This window comes from Grammomys surdaster, unplaced genomic scaffold (genome assembly GCF_004785775.1).
Source record: "Grammomys surdaster isolate TR1022 unplaced genomic scaffold, NIH_TR_1.0 239, whole genome shotgun sequence".
NCBI lineage: Eukaryota > Metazoa > Chordata > Mammalia > Rodentia > Muridae > Grammomys > Grammomys surdaster.
In genome coordinates this window covers 7,458,844-7,474,434 of record NW_021604684.1, presented here as the reverse complement: position 1 = coordinate 7,474,434, position 15,591 = coordinate 7,458,844, and the positions used below count along the sequence as shown (strand labels likewise).

General features: G+C 36.2%; 1 protein-coding gene across 1 annotated transcript in view; it reads left to right on the top strand.

The window, feature by feature from the left end:
- Wdr7 (WD repeat domain 7) overlaps positions 1-15,591 on the top strand; it is a 270,408-nt gene that overhangs the window by 80,260 nt on the left and 174,557 nt on the right. The window contains exons 17-18 of the mRNA XM_028774209.1: positions 11,756-11,874; positions 13,632-13,755. Coding sequence (XP_028630042.1) covers positions 11,756-11,874; positions 13,632-13,755 — 243 coding nt within the window. The remainder of the gene's footprint in view (positions 1-11,755; positions 11,875-13,631; positions 13,756-15,591) is intronic.

The window sequence follows — 15,591 nt, the reverse complement described above, 5'->3', positions numbered from 1 at the left end:
TGTGCATGTCCATGCCCAGATTGCCATAGGGTAGATGTGGCAGTCAGAGGACAAATTCCTGGAGCTCTCGGGTCTTTAGCTTGACTGTGTCTGTCTCTATGCACTGAGTCCTCTCGCTAGACCACTTTCATGCCTCCTTCCGTGTTTTGATGTAGTTTCTATGGTAGTAGTTTTGATTTATTAGTCAGTTTTCGTTAGGCTCTTATTCTCCTTTAATCCTATCTTAATATATTTTTAGACTGAATAATTTTTTTATTACTTTTACTTTTTTACACTTACAGTCCAGTCGCTGCCCCACTCCCATCCACCATCCCACAGTCCATCATCCCATTCCTCCTCCCCTTGTCTCTAAGAGGACCCCCCCCCCCCCCCCCCCCCCGACATCCCTACTCTTAACTTTTGTTTTCCTGAGACAGGAGTTCTTCTTGTATCCTTGGCTGTCTGGGGGAATCTTGCTCTGTAGACAAGGCTGGCCTAGAACTTACAGAGATCCACCTGCTTCTCTCCCTCTTCCAAACTCCTCCCAATGTTAGGATTAAAGACATGTACCACCAAAGATCCTTTTTTTTTTCTTTTTTTCTTTTTTAAGTTTCTTAAGATGGTTTCTCTGTGTAGCCCTGGCTGTCCTGAAATTCACTCTGTAGACCAGATTGGCCTTGAACTCAGAGATCCACCTGCCTTCTGAGTCCTGAGATTAAAGGGGTTTTTAATTATTCTTATTATTAACTATATTTTCCAGTCTTTAAATTTTTATGCTTGGTTATCATGGAAAATGCTTAAATTTGTCAGATAGGATACTAGATATTTTTGTATTCTTACCGAACTTTCTTTTAGAATGGAGTTCTGTGAAAGCAGTTTGACTGTCATTTTTATGATTCGGTAGGTAGATTTTTGAGTAGTACTCTAAGGAATTCAAAATAGTTTTTATTAATGAGACAAGACCTTCCTTAGGACTCAAATATTCCATGATCCTGAGGCTTCCCCCTAGGCTGGTGGAGAAGGGCACTGTCCTGGGCTTTCTGAGTGTTCAGTCTTCCTCCCTCACTAGTCTCCTGAAGTGTTCTGGTTGGTACTCTGCTGAAACTTGAGGGGAACCTTCTGTACAACTTCACCTCTAGCATCTCTTTTCTCTCTTCTCTAGTCCTTCAATTCTAGCTGTTCTATCTCCCAAGACTCCCAGCTTAGTGTCTCCAACTCATTTAGTTTTGATTCCCTGTGTCTTCACTTAAGAGCTCTGTCAAGTTAATGATGGAATAGGCCAATCATAGAGCTCTCTTTGTCTCAGGTTTGTGAAAAAAATGTTAATTAAAAATACATAAACATTTTAAAATGACATGTTAATTATAAATAACAATATTTTAAGGAATTCTTATATCCAACCAGCACTTCACTTTCAAATTAGATTTCTGCCACTGATCCTGGAAAAGACAGTGATACACTGTTGATTAGTTTGTATAAAGATTTCTCAAGATTAATTAACAAAGACTGCTTCTCATTTCTTAGATTAGATGATATAAATTCAATAATTTCTGAAAATATCTTTGCAAAGAGCATAATTTAACCTTACATCTTTCACCAGTGTGGCTTGCTTGTGACTTTTTCACAACAATATCATCAGATTTCCCTTCCCCAACTCCTTCCGGATCCTTCCCACTTCCCTACCCACCCAACTTTATGTCCTTCCACTCCGTCTCTTTCTTAAAAAAAAAAAAAAAAGAAAGCAGAAACACACACACACACAAACAAAACCAAAACAAACAGGGAAAAGATCAATATGGGGATAGGGGCAGAGGGAGAAAAGAAAACAAAATGGAACAAAAACTCTACAAAATACCATTGGGTTCCCCTTTTTTGGCTAACTTCTCTCCATGGGTCCTGCCTTGATTGTGGTTAATGGACCCAGTGACACTTAAATTGCAGAAAAACTGATTTTTCTTTTGTCAGTGAGAATCGCTAGCAGAGAGGTTCTTGGTTAGGGTTGGAACCCTGTGTCCACTTCCCCCCCTCAGTGCTGGGACCATGTCTGCCTTGAATCTGTGCAGGTCTCGTATGTGCTACCTTGGTCTCTGTGAGTTTTTATGTGTTTTTAAGACACTGTTTCCTTGGAGTCACCCCCCCACCACTGGCTCTTTCAGTCTTTCCTTTCTCTTTCTTTCACATACATTCCTAAGCCTTGAAGGGATTGTCTTGATGAGGACATCCATTTTGGATTGAGTTCTCCAAAGTCCCTTGTTCTCTTTACACTGTCCATGTGTGGGTCTTTGGGTTAATGCCCTTCTGCTGCAAAAAGACGCTCATTTGAAGAGTGTGGAACTAGGCACTGACTGTGGGTATAAGAGTATATCATGAGGAGTTATTTTATCATTAGAGTCCTTTAGCAGAATAATAGTATCAGGTTTTTCCTTAGGCTCATGATCTATCTAGTCTCAGGTTCTATATGGGACACTGTCAGCTATGGTTTTCCATCTCATGGAGTGGACTTTAAATCCAATCAATGGTTATGGTTGGTCACTCCCATAACATTTGTGCCACCATTTCAGCACTTCATGGATAGGTCATTGTTGTAGGCCACTGGATTTGATTCTGGGTGCTATTGATAATTAACTTTTTCTTCTAGTAGTGTGAAGAGTACTTTCTGATGTTTGGGAGATTCCATGGTATCCTTCTGGCCAGTGATTCAATAAGGTGTAGCCCATTCCTGGCACTGGAGATTTTAGTTGGTTTCTTAAGATGTTTAGTTGAAGTCCTAGCATGTATATGTATGTATGATATATGTATGCATGTGTATATATGTATATATGTGTGTGTGTGTATATATATATATGTAAGAAATCTACATAGTTTTACCAAGTAACAGGAAGACAATGTCCCAATTTAGTTGCCATTTAAAAAAATTGGCTAATTAATTTGTTGTAGAAGCTAAAAAGATAGGAATTGTTGTCTTGCTCACCCAGTTTTCCTGAGTCATGGGCACAGTGGTTGTTTCATGGAGGAAGGTTGTGACTAATGAATCTGTATGCACCCACTTTCTACCTCTAGAGTAACTATTTCAGTAACTAGGTACTGTGGATATAAGAGCAAAGTAAGTTCCCAGCTCCGAGGAGTGCTTGTGCCTATTGGAGGCAACGTGGAAGAGTGTAGTTCATGATATTGCTTTCATAGTTTTATTTGCTTTTCAAATAGAGTTTGAGTGTTTTGTGGCTCTTAGGCTTTGTCTAATTTTTGTGTATTCATATGTTTAGCTCAATATTTAGAATGTATATTAAGCACCTGGTTAAGTGTTGACATGGGATGTTTTAACAGCTTTTCATATAAATTCATCTTTTAGTGTAATGAATTATTTCTCCCTCATTCTTGGGTTTAGAGGACTCTATCTATCTATCTATCTATCTAACTTTGAATTATTATTTATTTACATATACACATGTGTATGTCTGTAGATGTGCATGTGCTGGAGGTTAGGGGCATCCCCTGGAGCTGGAGTTATACGCAGTTATAATAAGCTGCCTGCTGTGGGTGCTGGGAATTGAACTTGGGGCCTCCACAGGAACAATCTAGATTCTCAACCGCTGAGCCATTTCTCTAGCCCCCAGTTACTGATTTTTGATGTTAATAATGAAAATGTTTTAAAGCAGATTTTCTTTTAAGTCTCTGGTTATAGTTATAGCCCAAGAAAAGTCACTGTTATATCTGACCTTACTTCAGTTCTGATGTGAACTAGTGATTATTCAAAGATTAAGTAATAGTATTTTATTTTAAAGAATATTCTAAATTTATTTTTATATGTGTGATTTTTTTCCTGAATCTACGTAGATGCACCACACAGGCTCCTAGTGCCCGCAGAGGCTACAAGACGGTGCTGGGTCCCCTAGGATCCGGCTGTCTGTGAGCCACCATGTGGCTGCTGGGAACTGAACCTAGGGTTCTAGGCAAGAGCAGCAAGTAATCCAGTACCACTCCTATAGTTTTTAAGCATCATGAGCTTCTTGGTATGTTGTTGCCTTAATATACCTGCCTTTCGTCACAGTGGGATTGTTAATTCATTCTGAAACCGTAGATCCTTAATTCTTTCTGCTGTCTGTATGCTTGTACACCCAGGGCACATTAGTTATTTAATTCTCTCATAGAGATTTTTTTTTTTTTTTTTTTTTTGATTTATTTATTTATTTTATTTATGAGTACACTGTAGCTGTCTTCAGACACACCAGAAGAGGGCATCGAATCTCATTACGGATGGTTGTGAGCCACCATGTGGTTGCTTGGATTTGAACTCAGGACCTCTGGAAGAGCAGTCAGTGCTCTTTACCGCTGAGCCATCTCTCCAGCCCCGAGATTTTTTTTTTTTTTTGCCTTAATGGTGTTTGGCAGTTCATTTATCCATTGCTTCCTAGTTTGTTACTCAGTATCTAAGTAAACATGTCTAGATGATAAACAGGTATATTGTTAAAGTAAAGTTTTCCAAGACCATTACAGTAACTTAATACAGGGACTTATTTATGACCTGCAGGGAATCCAGAATCAGTAAGTTTCAAAAGTCCACAAGAAACCCCTCCAGATTTGTATAAGTAGCTATTTGTAGTAGTTATGCTTGCTGCAGCAAACATACACTGTGTTTGAAATGATCATAGCTGCTGTGGACTCTAGATCACAGCTTTCATCTTAAGAGGAGTAAGCTAGTTTTGGAGGGGAATGCCTAGGAACATGATTTTGGATACCCCCAATTTTTTGTTCCAGTAGAGAAACAGTTTCATAATTTTACAGAACAAAGTGAGCCATGAGTCAAGACAAGTTTAGGACACACTGGTGAGTCATTGGAGTGGTGGTCCCATCAGGACAGGGGAAGCTTTTCTATAGCTCCAAGATGCTCCTGATGACAGCCTCAGCTTCTGGTGTGGTAGAAGCCAGCAGAATGCTACATGTTAGTTCAGACAAAGAAATGGTACAGGAATGTGTGGTCCAGAGGGCTAGAGTGGGCAGGATGAGGCAACCAGCCTGTAGATTGTAACACTTAGCTTCCTCACAGTACTGAGCATCCTATGAGACGGCGATTCTCTGCAAACACAGCTTTAAAAAAAATTAATTAGCTAATTATTTATTTATTTTGTTGAGAATAGATATTTTATATATTCTTATCACAGTATTTTCCACTTTCCCAACTCCTCCTAGCTCCTCCCACCCACCCAAATCTATAGCTATTCTCTCTCTCTCATTAGAGAATAATTATCCAAATAATAATAAACAAATAATAAAATCAGAACAATACAAACAAACAAACAAACAAGAATAGACTTTTTTTTAACACAAGTTTTTGGTCACAGTTCCAAATTATCAGTTAAATGCAAAGTTTGATTGGTAATATTTTCAAGCATTTATAGTCTTGAAAAACTAGGTTTTTGTGTCCTTACTCTCATGAAGTAATTGAAAGATATGTGTAATCAAATTAGAAGAGTAAGCAACAACACAGAGCCTAGCAATCTAGGGTCCATTGAGGAGACTAAGAAAGAATTTGTTTGGAGATGGTAACTTGATATTTCAAGATGATAACTACTCAGCAGATAGGGACAAAGTTGGGAACTTTGTAATACAATGTTTCTAGACCTGCTACATATCATGCTAAGTGGGACTGTGGAGTTGGTGAGTGGAAGATCACTGGTCAACCAGAGTTTACATCTGAGTCTAATAGGAAAATAGTTAATGATCTTTACTGCAATATTGCCTTCATGGTTATGGTACATATGTTTAAAATAGGTTAATCAGCATAGCTTTCCATTATCTCTTCTGAATTGGGACATATTAAGTGTGGATTTTTTATGACAAAAGGCATTAGAAAAACAATTTAAAGTTTTTGTTTCACATTGCTATAACAGTCACAGTAAGTCACTGAATTAATTGTCACATTTGCATGGGGGCCCTGAACATGCAGTCTGACTAGTCAAGGGAGATGTTACATTGTCTCATTCGAGTTCTTTGAGACAGGGTCTCACATGCATCAGGCTGCTTCCAAGTTGCCTTAAAGTCAAGGATGGCCTCCAGCTGCTGATCCTTCTTCCCCTTACGTTCCTCCTCGGTGCTGGGATTACAGACCTGTACCTCCACTCTCAGTACATTACTTAGTGAATACTTCAGTTAGACCTTAGGAAAAGAGAAAAAAAAAAACAACCCATTAATGATTTATCTTAAATACTCTTTGGACTTAAAAGATGAATAGAATGCCATTTGTGCAAAGCATATAAACACACGGACATAAAGGCAAGGTAAAAAGGGGAATGTCGCTCAAGATGCCTGCACTAAATGCCAGATCTGGTAGGTGCATGGTGGCTGGTGCTTCAGCAATTCCCAATTCTAGTGTTTTCCTACTTACCTTGTTTTTCTCTCTCCCTCCCCTTCTTCTCTTCCCCCCCCACCCCCGCTTCCTTCCTTCTTCCCTTTTTTCTCTTTTCCCCTAGCATTATAATTACCATTACCATTTAAATCACTATTTAGTGTTAAATAATTTTATCTCTCCAGTGTTAAGATTTAAAAAAAAAATCTTTTACCTTCTGAAGCTTTGCATTTATTTTCTTATAGTTGTAGATGTTCTTTTTTTCTTTGTGAAAGTCTAGGTGCTCTTTGGGTATATACACTGGAAGGCTGTTGAGATTGAGAGCAATATGTAAAGACACTTTGTCATTCGAAATGTTAATCTCTGTCATGTACAAGTTATTTGCATCACAGTAGCAGTAGAGGAAAGATGGAGTTCAGAATCAACCCCAAATGAGAAAAGATCTATGTAGCAATGGAAAGCATAGATGTTATAAATGTTGAAAACCCATGCTTCTGCTATGTAAAGAAAAGCTGGAGCAAATACTTACAGGCACATCTTGTCGTATAAGCTTGCTATAATGATCTAGTTTCCATGGGACAATAAACAATTGATGAGGCTCAGAACTACAATAGTTCGTTTTTAAAGGGCCCTACCTGGCAAAATAATAGAACTCACATCTCTTCATCCTTCCTTCCGGTCTGTAAGAATGGTGACACGCCACCTATCCTCTGTCATCAGATAAGCAGACATGATTTATGCTAGGACTCTTCAATATTCATCCACAGGACTTTTCTGATTTGACATTTACTACTAAACTTTGAACATTTTACTTTGAGTAATATTTTTTCTTCTAGTTTCTGATTCTTTTTAAATGTGGGCAGTTAATAAAAAAAAGCTGTGACAAGAGTTTAATTTTTCAATGAACTGTAAAAGTATTTCTAGATTTTGCCATTATAGTTGTGAGGTAGTATGAGTAAGATATTTTTTACCTTGCTCCAGAGATTTTTAGAGTTTAGTAAATCTAATCTCTGAATCTCTATTACTTGATCAGTAGCATCCGTCGGATCTATTAGAGCATGAATAAATAAGCACCTATTTCTACTTCCACTAAATATGACTCCACAGTTATAATGCCATGAATGTTATTTTCTCTTCCTGTACGCAGTTGCATGGTTGAACAGCAAGTCCTAGTATGCATGCTGAGGCAGCTTCTCCAGCCTTGCTCCCGATTTTCTATTTTGATTATTCATACATTGAAAAAGTATAATGGTTTAATCCTATTTATTTGACATAGATGGTAGTGACCGGTCACTAATGAACTTTCATTTCTTTTTTTTAAAATTTTTTTCTGATATTCTCATTTTAGTGAACCTACAGAGTTAGGGTGAAATCAAACAGAATTAACACTGTTTTCTAGAGCATGTGAGAAAGTAACCTGTAGTGAAGGGACGGGTGGCAGGATGGGAGTATGACAAGAACGCATTATATACACGGGTGAGACTGTCTAAGAACACATTTCCTATGGAAAAGTTTCAACTGTTGGGGTCCCCCAGAGCAGGGTGCATAGCATTTTTGGAGGCATGAAGTTCAGCCACACAGGCAATCCTGTAGTAAGCAGGGCCCTTACTAGCTTTTTACATGAGTGGTAAATCTCAGTCATTTAAATTGAATTTGTAATTAAATAGTGAAGAGAAATGAAAAATAAAATTATTCAGTGGAATATATTCAGTATTTGGTATTTGTTTTACTATTATAGTGGAATTTTTAGATATTATGATAGACAAATACATGAGTGTAACACAAAATAGTCATAACCACATAATAAATAAAACCCAAGTCTATCATAATAAGAAAGCACTTCAGTTTTCTCTATAAAACTTCCATGGGTGCAATAGGCCTGGAGCTAGTTCCTATCCTCCTACTGTTCACAGACTTCTATTTGTTCTGCTGGTCACCTCACACGTGCCTGAGTGACATTATGATGCATTCGTGTGAAAATCCTAAAAAAGTTGCTTCCTGCAGCTGTCCAGTTCTAACAAAAGAACTTCACTGCATGAAAAGCAAACATATCGTTCAGTAGACAATGCCTCATCTGCTCAGGAGCCCAAACCCATTGCTGCTCAGTGACAAAAGAGACAGAGACGGGAGGGATTAATTTGAAGATGCTTGTGCATGACATATGGTAATTTTTTCATAGGAAGGAAGTGTCAAATGGTGACCCCTAAATCTTAACATTGACCTCCAGTTGTAGACTGTGTATGCCATAAGGTCCTCGGGTTTTTTCAGATGATAATTTAAACTGCAACATTTTCCTGGCTGTACAACTTTCTTGAGACGGGGAAGGGATTGTTTTATCCACTGTATACGAATTACAAAATTCATAATTGTTTTAGTGCATATATTTTAAACTGAATGAAACTATATTAAAATTCTTCTAAGAAGAGTTAAGTGGAGCGCGCTGTGTACGTTCTTTACAAGTTGTTATATCTGATGATGAATTTTTATGTAGGTGTAGAGGATCAAAATGCTGTTGAGTATTCTTTTGAAATATTTAAAAATAGTTTATGTATAATATTGAAGAATAAACTTAGAAAAATATGATCAAACTATGAAGGCTTCCTAAAAGTTTTCTCTGTGATATATTTTAAAGATTGGATTACATTTCTGATAATTCTTAATGTAGTTTTCATTGCTTTGTGAAATTCATAAGATTTGCTATATTGTGGATTTATAATATCAAAAAGATGGTGGCTTTAAGGGGAAGCTGAACTACACTGAGATAACGATTCAAAGAGACAACCCATCCTTGCAGTGCTTTCTAATAAGTGATCCTTTCCAATTAAAACATCATTTTTACTTATATGTTCACTATATTTTGCTAACTATGTTTTCACTCTTCACTAATATTGAGTTTTTTTTTCAGAAACCACTGTACCTCAATTCTTTGCTCTTTATTTCTTCTTGTTTTCTCTGCAAGCTGCTGCACCTGTCGTTTCTGCTCGGTCTGATGCTGATCACTCTGGCTCTGCCTCTGCCTCTCCTGCTTTACACACCTGTTTCTTAGTAAATGAAGGTATTCTCTCTCTCTCTTTAGAGCACTTCCTTTCCCTCTCTGCTTTGGCCTGATAGACTTACTCTTGATTTTTGTTTTTAATCTGATTTATACATCCATCTGCTTTATTTTTTATGAATCCCATTTTGAAACCTTATTTGCTGAACTGAATGCCAGGTGCCAATTGTTAAACATGTAATGTCCCTCCTGCTTAGAGCAGAACATGTCTACTGTCATCTAGAGCACTGTTACGGGAGTGCAGAGATGCTAGTCTTGGTCGTGAAGTCTTTGTTAAAAGTTGAATTGTCACAGTACTTTTTTCCATTTGATTTGCGGCATTAGCGATAATAAACATATTTTTCATGTACTATTAGTAGATGAGAGACAGTGTGCTGTCTTTCTATTAACATGTGCTCTAGTACTAAAAGCAGTAAGGGAAAAAGGTTAATTTGCATTCTCATTTGAAAAGTCTTCAGATTGGTTATGTAAGCTGATAGGAATTCACCTTTTCTACTGTTACTGCTTCAGGCAGAGGCATAAAATTCTCTAATTTAAGCCTTTGGATTTAGTTGGGCCAGCATATTCTTGTTGTGTAGTTACACAAATGGAAACTACTTTGGGGGATGTGGAATTGAGAATGGACCATTCAGATACTTGCTTCTCAGTCCTCTCTTGGCATTGTCTGTCCCTGACATGTGCTGAGCCCGTGAGCCCCACAGCTCAGCTACTGTCGCCATGTGATCGCAACTATTAACAGTCTGTAAAATAACAAGGAGGAGCTTTATAAAATCTAAAATATAACCCTAAATGATCCAGACTCTTCACCAAAGCTAATATTGCAAGGCCACTTAAACAGAGGGAATGTTCCGTTGCCAGTGAAGCAGAGCCCCTGGTACAGTAGTAAGTACTCCCCGGGAAAGAAAGTGTAGGAACTTAATGTGATAATATATTGTTTGCTTTGTTTCCCTATCAGAGAACTATGATGAAGCTTGTATGTGAAGGCTGGATTGGAATAATTAGAATAATATTTGTTGCTATTTTAAAAATAGTTATTTGTTAATTTACAATATACTATTGTATATTGGTAATTATTGGCTTTGGTAAGGATGATATGTGCTTAGCTGATAAGTAGTTCAGTCAGACTGTGTCGGGGAGACTTTAAAACTAATCAAGAGCTTACTCATGTGAGTAATATATATATCCATATATGGATATATATGATATATTCATGTGTTATAAATTTCAAAATGAAATGTATGTCTATCACCTTTATTAATGCAATTAAATATTTGTTATCAGTTGATGAAAATTTCCTACTGAATGGATGAATTTTAAGTAGGCGACTTGTTTCCTTTTAATAATTTATGAGATTACTTTATAATTTATTATAGTGTTTTGTTATTAATTTAGAAGACTACAGTTTTAATTCTTTTAAAACACAGAACTAATAAAATTCTGTGTTCATATATAATACATTAAAAATGATAGTGAATGCTTTTTCATCCATTCCTAATTATTTGTCTCTAGATGTTATCCTTGGGAGAAAATGGCACAATACACTGAACTAATAATGGCCTCATATATAATTTGAGAAGATGAGGCATTCATTGACTATGTAATATAATATATACTATACAATTTTGTACACTTATAAAATAAAGGTGAAATAACTCCTACAATCTGTATACTAGTATAGTGGTAGTCTTTCTCATATTATTAGATTTCATATCAAGAATCAGAAATTTGGAAAAAATAAATTGATTTTCTTTCAGTTGGAATTAGTGATGGTTAAGACTATAAATTTTGGATTATCAGGTTTTTAATTTTGTGGAATGTCTTCATTTGCATTTTGTTAAAATTGGCATTATGCTATTTCAGCTTTGATTATGACTAAGTTTCTGATTCATTTAGTAAGAGAGATGATTATACGATCTTAATTAAAGCATCTGACAAAAAGGGAAGACAGCCCCTTTGACTGATATGTTGGCAGCACATGGATCAGAACCTGTGTGCATGTCTGTGTGAATGCCCTTTTGCATGGTAACAAGGTCACATGTGTAGCTCTCACATGTGTTTATTCATTCTTTCCCATCTTCTAATATCTTTATTTTAGAAAATCTTTTTAGAAATGTGTATTTTCTTTGGGAATTTGGCACAACTGTGTGAACAGTTGGTTTTTATTGGTTTTTAAAAACTTCACATCTTGTAGGTCTACATATAAATGATTGAAAAAATACATATTTCAGGTCATTTTGTATATAATAATACTAAACTACAATTATTTTTAACCTACAGATCTTCCCTTTTTGTTTTTGATAAGTGTACATAAATAAAAACTTTCTACTTATTGTAGAATACCAAGATGTTTAATATACTTGTAATATGTCACCTTTTGATAGGATGGAGCCAGTTAGCTGCCATGCACTGTGTTATGCTGCCTGACCTTCTGGGGCTGGATAAATTCAGGCCTCCTCTCCTGGAGATGCTAGCTCGAAGATGGCAAGACCGATGCTTGGAGGTAAGGCTGAGTGATGAGGGAGCTATAGCTATCCCACAGTGAAATGTGAATTTTAATCAAAAGTAACTTTTATCCCCCGTTAGCACTTATTCATTCTATTACAGAAGACAGGAAGTCAAGATTTCTCCATCTTCCTCCTTTGTTTCTGTAGTAAACAGTAAATGTCCAAACATGTTTATTTATTTACTTCTTAAAAAGTCATTGAGTATTTCATTAAAAGTTTCGCATACTTTGTGGAGTTATTTCTTAAATGTTGGTTTCTGTAGAGATCATGCACTCACATGCAAAGACATATAACCCCTTCCCCATGATTGATTATTTGGTACAATCCCTTTCATCAAATTTCCAAGTGAGCAGTCAGAGACCAAATGGAAGGTCCTACGTTGTAGTAAAACAGGACAGTCGTCTGAATTATTATAGAGCTGAATTAAATGTCAGTGCCAACTATTATTAACTTGGTAACCCTGGATACTTTGCTTATTCTATTTGTAGATAATTTGTAAAGGCGAGATAATAATGTAATTCTCATGAGAACACACATGTTACTAGGGTATGTTGCTTCATGAACATCATGGATTATACAAATGTACATTTGCTCATTGACCATGATGTCACTGAGAAAGCATTTGATAGGACCTCTATATGTGTGGCCTACTGCTGAATGAAACATCACAATACTTTAAGGTATCGGTCTGCTCTGGCCTCTGTTGACTCAGCTCCAAGCAGAACTGAGAAACACTAAAGTTTACATAGATTTGCATTGAATAATCTTTTAATTTACTTTAAAAGACAAGATACTTATAAAGAATGGTTTACTCAAACTCTTTTTTTAGATGAAGCTTCATTATTCCCTCAGTTTATAAATAGTTAATAAATTGAATAAATTGATTTGTACTTTGATTAAAAATAGACTACCTTCTTTGGGCTCATGCCTGTGGAATTTCTGCTAAACATAACTAAACTTAAACTGCAAAATAAAAAGTTGCATGGTCAATTGGAAGAAAAATTGATATGATTTTGAAAAATGATTCCCTCTATAAAACTGAAAGAGGTTACGCAGGAATCTATTTACCCATTTTGTTTGTGTCCAGGTATATGTGAATCATGTGGATTTATACCTATTTGATTATATAAAGGATCAATGCTTGAGGCAATATTGATGTGATAAAGTAGATAACAAATATTAAAAAGGCTTGGTGAAATGTAAATTTCAAATCAAGAAATAATTTTTTGGAGCCCTCTGTCATCTTTCTGGCCTGTTGACTCAAACATTATTATTCAGTGAATGACTTTAACATATTTATTTGCCTGCCCTGATTCCCTTCCCTTAGTTCCAAGCAGAACTGTAGTATATAAGGAATTCACTAAATTAGGTTAAGTTTCTATTGGGCATAAAGAAAAACAATTTAATCCTCCCAACATTGATTTTTAACAATAAGAGATACATGGAAATTTAATAATTGAAAGTGCTGTATTATAAGAATGCTTTAGAAAATCAAGTTTTAAGCATAAAACTAATTAAATGTCTATTCGTTAGCTTAAAAAATATTTTTGAATGAAAGCATCTTTGGTCATGTGCAAGATGCCAGCATTTAATTATTCCATAACTACTTACTTCACTATTAGATTAATAGTCTTTCTTATATAAATAAGATATTTATATATTTTCTAATTTTATATCACTATGAATTTTCTGGTTTGTGGGCATCATTTTACCAACTGACGTGCTTCTTTTCTCTCAACGTCTCTTCTCTTAGGTGAGAGAGGCTGCACAGGCCCTGCTTCTAGCAGAGCTGAGAAGAATTGAGCAGGCAGGACGGAAGGAGACTATCGACACCTGGGCTCCTTACTTACCTCAATATATGGATCATGTCATATCACGTGAGTGCGAGGCTAGTGCTTTTCTGAAAACCGTGGGAGGGCTTTGTAGAAAGAGTACCAGACCAGTAAGTGCTCATGCTTCGTTTAGTGAACATGAGCGGGGAAGAGGTCCTTAAATCTGCTCTTCTCTGTGTGAATCTTTGTGTAGTTTAGAATGTGGTAATTAAAATGAACAAGATATAGCAAATATCAAAATAGTCACTAATGACTTTCAAAATATTCAGATGACTTTCTAAGAAATTAATTCCCAATAAGAAAAACTATCCGTATCCTATTTAACCCTAACTTTTTCCTTTGCCTGTTGTCTCTTTGGGTTTATGAGTCGGTTCCACAGGATCCATACTGATCTTGTGGTATGTGTGGAGACCACTCAAAAGTTAAAATTACGTGAATACTTGAAAAACAGAGATCTATTAAAGTTACACCTGTGTATAAAGAGAAGAGAGAAAATTTGTAGCACTTGAGTCTGATGAGTCTTTCAAATGACTATGATTTAAACAAATTGAAAAAATTATTGCATTTTTGGAAACTTTTGTGAAAATTATAATTTTTGTACTCATAGTGTTAGGTTAAGTGTACTTTGGGAAAAGGTTGTACTTGGCACCATCATTTTTTTTCTCTCTGATAAAAATGTTTGTTCTCAGTTTATAGAAGTCTTTGTTTTTCTAAAGCAGAAAGATTAATAATTAAAATTTTATTTTGATTTATGGTAGTAAGATACTTTCAGTATTTAAACATAAAGTCTTTTTTTTTTTTTTTTGGTTTTTTCATGACAGGGTTTCTCTGTGTAGCCCGGGCTGTCCTGGAACTCACTCTGTAGACTAGGCTAGCCTCGAACTCTCGAACTCAGAGATCTGCCTGCCTCTGCCTCCCAAGTGCTGGGATTAAAGGCGTACGCCACCATTGCCCAGCTACATAAAGTCTTAATTAAACTTTAAATAAACATTTTACCATTAAATGGGCTTGCATTTTGCAAAATGAAACCCTGGATTTTAAGCAGACTTTGTCTACTGTCAGTTGGTCATGTAGAGAAGTGCTTCCCTCATCATATCTGCCTCATGTTGTGATGGCAGCACATGCATCGTTCAAGAGTAAGACTGGGAGGAGGTTGTAACTGTTAGAGTGGATTTGAGTGCCAGGCCAGCTGTGCTCTCCTGAGATGTAATTAGGCGGATGGCCTTGAGGACTTTACCAAGGCGTTATGAGCTTCCATCTTTTCAGTTAAAAGTCAAGACTTTAGGAGGCTTTGTAGAGTTGTAGCGGAATGAGTTAACCCTTGTTAAGTGTACAGGTTGCATTATTGATTTGTTCAGTAAGTAAATACTTGAGAGAAGTGTGGTCACATATTCACATAACATAATTAAAACTTCTTTCTATTTGAGTATCAGATGTTTATTGAGTGAGTTTCTAAAAACCTTTTAAATATAAAACTAATAATAATAATCACAGTAGCAACAACAACAATAGGAAACAACAACAATAGCAAACAACAATAAAACCCAAGCCTGCGGACTCAGCAGAGCTTCAGATTTTTTTCTTTGCTTCCTCTCTGGCATGATGTGAACGGCTCAGCTCTACCGTGCCTTCTGTGCCAGGACTGACTGGCATTCCTGAAGCCGTGAACTAATACACTTTCCTCCCACAAGAAAAATAACTTGGGACCTCTAACATATGTTCACTTTACTTAATATATTAGCCTTAAAACTCTTTTTTACAATTTTTAAATAAAAATTTTATAGCTGGTGACTTTAGTGGTACAGTGCTTACTTGTTTTGATCCCCAGCACTGCAAAATAAAATAAAATAAAATAAAATAAAATAAAATAAAATAAAATAA